This window comes from Bidens hawaiensis, unplaced genomic scaffold, assembly GCF_021521415.1.
Source record: "Bidens hawaiensis isolate Kalapana, Puna unplaced genomic scaffold, B.hawaiensis_p1.1 tig00010900_1, whole genome shotgun sequence".
Classification (NCBI taxonomy): Eukaryota; Viridiplantae; Streptophyta; class Magnoliopsida; order Asterales; family Asteraceae; genus Bidens; species Bidens hawaiensis.
The window spans coordinates 684,958-694,633 of record NW_027491843.1 but is presented as its reverse complement, the minus strand read 5'-3'; the positions used below and the strand labels follow the sequence as shown (position 1 = coordinate 694,633).

The 9,676-nt window shown below is 39.3% G+C and overlaps 1 protein-coding gene across 1 annotated transcript; it reads left to right on the top strand.

The window, feature by feature from the left end:
* The first annotated feature begins 402 nt into the window (after nt 1–402).
* On the top strand, nt 403–1,889 carry LOC143536738 (peroxidase N1-like). The gene is made up of 3 exons (XM_077030661.1): nt 403–959; nt 1,082–1,247; nt 1,329–1,889. Exons 1-3 carry the CDS (start codon nt 513–515, stop codon nt 1,736–1,738), a joined length of 1,023 nt encoding a protein of 340 aa, XP_076886776.1. The 5' UTR covers nt 403–512; the 3' UTR covers nt 1,739–1,889.
* The last annotated feature ends 7,787 nt before the right edge of the window (nt 1,890–9,676 follow it).

Genomic DNA, 9,676 nt, shown 5'->3' with positions numbered 1-9,676 from the left:
TCGAAAATATGTGAAGTAATGTAATGCACTGGAAAGACTGCGATATAACGAGGGGCCATCAACTAGGGGCTGTAAGACCAACTTTAGAGTTGGTGTCAACACGGGTAGTGGCCGAATTACAATTAAATAATTTGCACACTCTAAAATGTCTCGAGCATACTAAGTTTAAGGCAGAAATATCTCTTCTATATATTGCGAGTAACTACAGTCCTAAACAATAGTGTAATGGCCACAAATTAGTCACGACAAACTCAACTCATTAATGGCAAACTCAAAGTTCGTTGCAACTCTCATGCTACCATCAGCTACTGTAATGAACTACAAGTGCCCATATATGAAAGTGTTAAGGTTAGTTCATAGAAACTAAAGTAAATGTATACCCATATAAGTCATTATAAGTCACAAGTACCTTGATTAGGTAACTTGAAGTTTTTATGATATTTACAAAATTTTGTAGATTTCACCTTCCTTTGCATCTTGTGACCGACTTTATTTAATTCCATTAACACTACATGTGTTCATCCCCCATATCACTTTCTATAAAATCTGTTATCCCCAGATTTCATACTCCACAAATCATTGAAGCAATGGAAGCTTATTCCCATATCACAATACCCTTGTTAGTTTTCCTTTTATCCGCCTTTGCGGTAAGCTCCACCCGAGTTGGGTTCTACAAAACTACATGCCCACAGGCGGAAGCCATTGTGCAGTCTGTGGTCCAGTCTGCCATTCGTTCCAACAAGTCATATGCATCTGGTTTACTACAAATGTTCTTTCATGGCTGTGATGCATCTATTTTAATTGATGGTAGTTTTTCTGAGAAGACTGCAGCAACGAATTTGCGCTTGAGAGGCTTTGATGTCATAGATGCTGCAAAGTCCATGTTGGAAACCGTCTGCCCCGGGGTGGTATCCTGTGCTGACATTCTTGCCCTCGCAACTCGTGATTCTGTGGTCCAGGTACTCCATTATTCAATCACTCCCTTAACACATGCTTAGTTTCATTCATTATATGGATGCTAGCTAGCTAGCTAGATAAGTTTAATAGTTGCATTGTTTCTACTAATTTTGAATCGTTTTAGATTGGAGGGCCTGGTTGGGCGGTGCCAACGGGTCGCAGAGACGGATTAGTTTCATTGAAATCTGAGGCAGAAAGCAACATACCTGGTCCAAAGGCATCCATGGATGACCAAATCAAGGTGTTTGCTAGCAAAGGTCTTAATGTCAAAGATCTTGTTATTCTAGTTGGTAAGTTAACCCCAAAAATTGGTTAGCTAAACATGAATTAGTTCAAAAATAATTGTATATATATTTTGGGGTATATATCAGGAGGACATACAACTGGGACAGCTGCCTGTAGTACATTCATTCACAGGCTATACAGCTACAACAATACCAATGGACCCGACCCGGATATTGACCAGTCATTCCTTCCCCATCTTGGTGGTGAAGGAGCAACGCGAGTGGCCTTAGATACAAATAGCGTAAACACTTTTGATACTTCTTTCTTCGAAAACATAAGGAGCGGGCGAGGAGTACTTGAAACTGATTCAATGTTGTGGACCGATGCACGGACACAAAAGTATGCGCAACGATTTACTAAAGCTAGGAGATCGCATCAATCAACATTATTCAACAAGATGTTCGCGAGAGCAATGGTGAAGATGAGTAAAATTGAGTTAAAAACTGGGAATCAAGGAGAAATTCGTAGGGTTTGCAACACTATTAATACTAATTAATTAACTGATATATGCTGACAGGTTGATTAAATAAGCATATTCCAAATATATCAAGATACTCAGAGGACCTAAGCTAATTGTAAAACCAATTACACATGTATTTTTTTATATTATTTAGGTTTGCATTGTAAACTATTTGCAGTTACTAGTGGATTATGTGGTTAAATATTAATCTAATTACCCTGCAACAATATTGTATTAGTTTTTTTCCTCGAACGACAACTTTTAGTAAACCGGCAAACTAGCAAAAAGCTAGAGCCAAAAACATTTACGTAGAAACAAAGTAAATGGAAAATATACACCAATCGATCCGGTTTAAGGTCCTAAAGGTGATCTAATTTTTATCCTAAGAAAACCTAAAAACATATCTTTCATTACTTTTAGACACCACAACTACTTTATTTTCAAAGATAGTCTAATTTCTCGCCTTTCAAACACACCAACAAGCCATATATTTTTTGAAACTTGAATATATTTGTAACTGAAATATTTGTTGGATGTCTGTTTTATACACATATAATAAATCTTGTAACATTAATCTAACAAATGCTGGAAACTCTCAACAATTGATATCAATGATGACAAATATTAAATATATTTCTATATTACTATCTAATCCATTTTTAACAAAATGTCATGTCCTTATGTAAGTTTATTTTTTTCCCTCACTCTGATGAGAAGCTTCATGCCATTCTGACAATCCTGTCCCATGCTACTAATAAACCCAAAGGTTCCTCCGGCTGACAACGTCAACGCAATATGTACGGATTGTTTAAGTTCCATCAAAGGCTTCTCGGCAGAACATGTGTTATAACCGGCTTCACTGACTATCACCACGTTATGTATTCTCGGGCAGTACTTGAACACTACATCAACAATTAATTGATGTAGTTTAGTTAGCTTCAAGACATTAAAAAGTTGCATAATATGTAACAACAAATGAATCATGTATAAGAATATATATATATATATATATATATATATATATATATATATATATATATATATATATATATAGATACCAATTACATCTCCCACAAAGAATTCCTTATCCTTGAGCCAGTTTGCATAATTAACACCTGTGGTCCAAGACTTATCGTCTCCAACGACATGCTCCGTTACCTCTTCGCATTTTCCATCCTGTGGGCCGCAGCTTTGTATAACAAGATCCGTTGCTCGAACCCAAGTAGCTTGAGCCACTACTGTTGCTATGAGGAAGAAAATGCACAAATTTTTGTTAGCCATTTGCCCATGTAGATTCTTGTTTTATAACTTGGACTTATAATGTATAAAGAAAAGAAGCATGTTAAAAGTTCACTGCACCATCAGAATTGACGAACAAGACATTTTGTTGCCTAATGACTCGTTCAAAATTTCTAAATTTGGGAAAACTTATGTCTATTATATATGTGTCTCAGATCATTATTTTATATTCTCCGATCTTAATTAATCTCTTTTTTTTTTTATAAATTTCGTTCAAAACTAACGCTTTTGTCTTTAACCACGTCTCACTTGATATGCTTTTGTTAATTTTCAAGTTTTTTTTTCTTGGGTAATATTTAAATAGTTGTTGTACATATTAAATAACATTGTGTGTGGAACTAGTTTATTTCTAAATTCATCTTTTTAACTTAAATGTATATTCAGATTAAACATTCATAACAATTTGCATGCGAATATAATGCAGCAGCAGTATGACTCTTCACTATGAGGGGCTTAGTTGTCCCTTCATGCCATCGCCACATAGGAAACGAGGCATCAAAGTCCATTTTCATAACGTCACGCTATGGTTTAAAGCTTCTTTACCACGGTATGTATGTATGTATGTGTGTGTGTGAGTGAGAGAGAAAAAAAAACACATGACCCCACCACTTTACTCCCATACCGCCCAACCCATGTATTGCCCCTCGGCGGTGTTCACCACCCATACCGCCCCTATGTTGCCCCTTATGCCACCCACGACGGAAGGTCAAAAGACTAAGGAATCGTTAAGTATGTTGTAATGACATTGGGAATGGAATGATTTATTGCGTGAGAATGAAAAAAATGGTGTTTGGTTGCTCGGTTAAAATCACTCATTACACATGAAATCTCACTCCATCAAAATCATTCTTCATCACCCTTTTTTTCCATTTAATTCATCTTTCACTTTGTTTTCTCAACAACACCACATGACAACAACAACAACCACCACCACTACTATCGCCACCACCACCACCTGACCATCTTCGCCACCACCAGAGTTGCCGCCGTCGCCGCCACCATCGTCGTCGTAACCACCGTACTACAACCATTGTCATTGTTGTCGCCTCCCATTGTCGTTGCGTGACCACCACCACCTGACCGCCTCCCTACCGCCACCACCATCTCCACCATAACCACCACCTTCATCGCCACCATCACCGTCACCATTGCAATTTTTGTTTATTTTGAGATATGAGTATTTTTGTTATTTTTATTTCATTTCTACATTTTTTTATGGGTACTAAACAGTAAACAACATAAAATAATAATTCATTCTATTATCATATGTTAACCAAACAAACAAAGGAATGATAATGATCTATTTTAGTTTCTTTCCATTCTTTCTCCTATTTCATCCCCCCCCCACACACACACCACACACAAACACACACACACACACACAATTCCATTACCTTCAACGAAACATACCCTGAAGAAGACAGAGTACATTAAAAATGAAAAATGATGCAAATGTCAATTTTACCAGTCAAAGTAAACAAAATCTTCGTTTGACCAGCATTTTCTTAAAATGTCCTCCCCAAATCAACCCCCACCTACTTAATAACCATCACCAAACTAGATTTTCAACCAACAATATTTCATAGAAAAAAAGAATTACATAATAATTGTGCCGTTAGTTTACCATTACACGTTTAAATGGAAAGGTTAGTGAGAGCCCATAATCCATGTGCCAATGTGATAGTGGCAATGACTTGTGTAACATCCGAAATTTCAAGTTAATATTAATTATATTACTTAATAATAGAGGGAAAGTTTACTCGGGTTATCAGGAAATAAATAAAAGAATAGGAGTTGGTATGGGTCGGGCTAGTGTCGGGTAATGGACGTGGGTTATGGACTTGGATTAATAGAGATGGGTTAAATGAGAATGGGCCTTAGGTCCATGGGATTTCAGGGATATAAATATCCCCTAAACCCAAAATATCTTTCATTTTTCACCAAACTCCCTAACACACACACACCACACACTAACTTCGCCGGAACCGGGCCGAGCCAAGGGAAGAATCGGGCAGGTCCAAGAGAAAAAGATTAGTGTGCTAGCAGGTTAACGAGATCCAACAAGCTCAAAGGTATGATTCTTGATCTTTGAAGTTTAAAGATCCAAGCCTTTTTAGTGTATAAGCGACCGAAAATGGTCGGGAAGCGTAGTGGGTGAGATTGAACCATAGCAAGGGTGTTTAAATCGCTCAAAATGCTGGAAAGAAACCGAACAGCGGCTGTCTGGGCAACTTCGCCTTCATCTGGGCAACTTCGCCTTCAACGCGACGAACTTCGCCTGCAAGCTAAGTTCGCCTGATGAACTTCGCCTGCAAGCTAAGTTCGCCTGATGGCAACTTCGCTGTAAAGTTAAGTTCGCCTGATGATAACTTCGCCTGAAGCCAAGTTCGCCTAAGGTTTAACTTCGCCTGAAGCTAAGTTCGCCTGAGGTTTAACTTCGCCTAAAGCCAAGTTCGCCTGAGGTTTAACTTCGCCTAAAGCTAAGTTCGCCTAAGGTTTAACTTCGCCTAAAGTTAAGTTCGCTTAGAAAATAAATTAAAAACCTAATGGAAAATGTGTTAAGACAGCTCGACCCCAGCCAGGGGCTCTGCCCCTTGGACCCTGCTAAGGGCTGCCGCCCCTAGACCCCGCTGCCAGGGGCGCTGCCCCCGGACCCCCGTTCGTTGTGGGTAGTAGTTAAGACTGGAAAGATGATATGAGTAGTGATAGTTGTTTGATACGTGTACTTGTTATACAGTCAGCCGTGCACAGCTGAAGAAAGGGATTACGATTAACGGTGAACGTAACCGTGTTCAGGTGAGTTTCTAGCCCTATTCCTTGTTATGTTTTCGGGGCTGTGTGCATACTCGATGTGTTGTTAATACATTTATCCTAAGTGATAAGTGTATGTCATATGTGATATGTGTGATAGATATGAATGATTGTTTGTCGGTACGCGAACGATCTTCGGATATTGCGCGTACTGTCAGGTTAAAAATAAAGGTACGAATATTATATATCGAAGATGTATGAATATTTCAAATGAATACTTGTCGGGGCGTGAACGATCTTCGGATATTGCACGTAACGACAAGGGGTATGGTTGTTAAATGAATGAGGTAAAGAATGCCTAGAGTGTTCTTATGTTATAACGTAAGTATGTGTATATAGGTACACGAATGGCATGTGAGTTCTACGTTCGACATAGTAAGTTAGGATGGCAAATCCCTCTAGCTTCTGTCGGACATAGACTCGGCTGGTGATGGCGTAGTTAAGGACTGCGAGCCTTATACGTGAAGTAGATGATATATGTAAACGTAGATAAGGACTGCGAACCTTATACGTAATGTAGATAGGCGTAAGGATAGGAAAGGACTGTGAACCTTATACGTGCTGTATTTGTAGCATAGGGGAGGACTGCGAACCTCGTACGTGCTATGAATTAGGTTGCAACATAGGGAAGGACTGCGAACCTTGTACGTGTTGTGGATGTCTTTCAGCATAGGAAAGGATTGTGAACCTTATACGTGCTGTATTTGTAGCATAGGGGAGGACTGCGAACCTCGTACGTGCTATGAATTAGGTTGCAACATAGGGAAGGACTGCGAACCTTGTACGTGTTGTGGATGTATTTCAGCATAGGAAAGGACTGTGAACCTTATACGTGCTGATTTTGTAGCATAGGGGAGGACTGCGAACCTCGTACGTGCTATGAATTAGGTTGCAACATAGGGAAGGACTGCGAATCTTGTACGTGTTGTGGATGTACTATGGTATAGGGAAGGACCGCGATCCTTGTACGTTCCATAAATGGTGAACATAGGTAAGGACTGCGAACCTTGTACGTGTTCACGACCTTGAGTACAGGTATAGACGGTGAACTATGAACGTACTCTCGGTAGACTGAGGTTAGTGATTGTAGATATGTATGTATGTATGGTAGCAAGTATGTATGTAGAACATAAGGGTAACTAGTGAAGTATGGATATGTATCTACGGATATGTGTGTATGCGTATGTATTGTATGGCGTTCGATTAACTAGAACTCACTCAGCGTAGCTGACTTTTAGTATGCACGCAGGTGAGCTGATTATAGAGTTAGCATTAGAGATGGGCAAAAAAACCGGTTGGTGAACCGGTTCAACAGTTTAAACCGAAAACCGGTTTTTACAAAAACCGGTTATTTAAAAACCGGTTTGACCGGTTTAGTAACCGCCGGTTCGTATATCGGTTACAAGTTCTAGAGAAAAAACCGGTTACTGAACCGGTTATGGAAAAAACCGGTTAATTTTAAAACCGGTTATTATGAAAAAAACCGGTTATTAACCGGTTATTTTAAAAAAAAAACCGGTTAATTAAAAAAACCGGTTATTAACCGGTTCTAACCGGTTTCTAAACCGGTCCTAACCGGTTAGACCGGTCCGAGTTTTGCACCAAAAAAACCGGTTAATAAACCGGTCCGGTTATTTAAAAACCGGTTTTTTTCCATGCCAAGAAAAACCGGTCCGGTTATTAACCGAACCGGTTTTTTTAAAAAAACCGATTTGTGCACCTCTAGTTAGCATGAGGATGACACACGGCATGGATTGAACGGCTGGCATTTGAAGAAAGAAGTAAAGATGTTTTAAATATAAAGTTTTGTGTTATGGTATCAAAGAAAAGATTTAATGTTTTGTAACGAATGATTGATGTTTTATATTCCGCGAAAAGTTTTAATAAACTCTGATTTGAAGAACTGTGTTTATGAGTAAATCCGACGCTAAAGTAGGGCCACCGGGTTCGGGGCGTTACAACTTGACAAATGTTTTTCACTTTCTAGTTAAACAAATGATAATAGTCTAATAAAAGAGATAATGCCCATTTGTATCTCTGGGTTTCGCGCAAGAGCACTTTTGCCCCTAGAAGTCATAATGACCTGAGTGAGCCCCTGTGGTTTCATATCGTGTCACTTTGCGTCCTCCATCTGTTAGCGGTGTTAGCTTGAGGGATAATATTGACATTTCACCTATGTAAAAAAGTTCTTGGCTTTCCAGCCATCGACCACCGCCAACTAGCTCTGGCCACCGTTCACAACCACCCTCTTCTACAATCTATCATCCCTAACCTATATCGTTCATCCATCGGTAAGCATTTTGATTTCTATGTTCAGGAACATTATACACATCTACATAAACTCTAAAAGCTTCAAACTTGTTGACGTTGCTCCGTTGGTGCATAACTTGGGGAAATTTTGAGAAAACCCTAACCCTTGAAGTGTGTGTGTGTGTGTGTTTGTATGTGTGAGTGAGAGGGGGAGAGAGTAAGAATTTTAGAGAGAGAGAAAATGGTAGGAAATTATGAAGAAGATATACAAGGGATTGATTCACTTCTAAGCATTTCCATCATCCCATTCTATCTATCTCATTTGGGACAACAACACCTTAAAAATATGGTTTTGATTTGGTTTCCGACGATGGTAAATGGAGGCAGAACTCGTGAATTAGGATTCTTGCGACGAAATCGATTTTCTTGCAAACCTAAATCAGAGTAAAAAAATAATGATTCTTCATACACCTCTCATCTCCGACCAAGTCTTTGAGTTGCAGGAGATATTTTGTTGTGGTGGTGCAGGTGGTAATGGAGGCATTGGTGGTGCAGGCATGACCATGCGTCTTCCTTTTGCGGATATGTTTGATACTTCAATTTCTGTTTGTGGATTTGAGTCGATTGATTGTATGCCAACATAAATGAGTTTATTGGTTTGTTTAGTAAAACCGGCGGGGAATTTAAGTTGATTTTAGATATTTGGATATCTTTGAAATGGTGAGCAATTATCTTTGATTCTATTTATACACAAATGCCAAAAAAACCGCTTTTATTCTTTTAATTGGATGTTTAATGGGGTTGGTCGAATATGGAGGAAGTGGTGGCGATGGTGAAGATGGAGGTGGAGGTGGTGAAGATGGAGGGATGCAAACTGAATGTTTCAAAACTACATGGAAGAAATAAGAAACGTCTAAAAAGGTCCGATCTCTATGCATTTCACCGCTCCACCGGAAATTCCCTCTGCCCCTACCGTACTCCAGCTTGGTAGTTTCCACCGCCTGTCCAGAGTTGAGCCCTGGGATTTGACGGGGACTTAAAAAGCCACCTACAGACGCTTTACGCCCAATCATTCCGGATAACGCTTGAAAGAGTAGAGTGAAAGTAGGACGAGGTCTGCCCTTACACTTCCTGTTAGTAGGAGTGGATTAGTTAGAGTCGGTCCGTTCTCTTGTTTCAGAAGCTAGGGACAAGCCTTCCTCCATCCTATGATTATGATAATAACTTCACGTCCTATACTGACGACCGTTACACAACTGTCACGCAGAGGGACTCAAAGTGAGCTCTTTTTGAAACCACAGAGACTCAATCCAGTCACTAGTCATTTTTACTTCTAGGGGGCACAACATGCTCCCGCCAATAAACCACGTGGACGCAAATCGAAAATTTCTCTTAATAAAATGAAAATGGTGACTTTTGACTCTTTTGGAAGTTTGAAAAGCAAAAGAGAAAACACTGAATTGAAATGGTATCTTTTTACCGGCACCGCCCCACGCAGTTTCATGACCTTTACAATTCAACACTCATATTGCCAACCTGTGAATTCATTTTACCAAAATCCCAAAACAAAATCTTGATTTCAATCTTTCAATTTTAAGCTACCACTGTTTGATC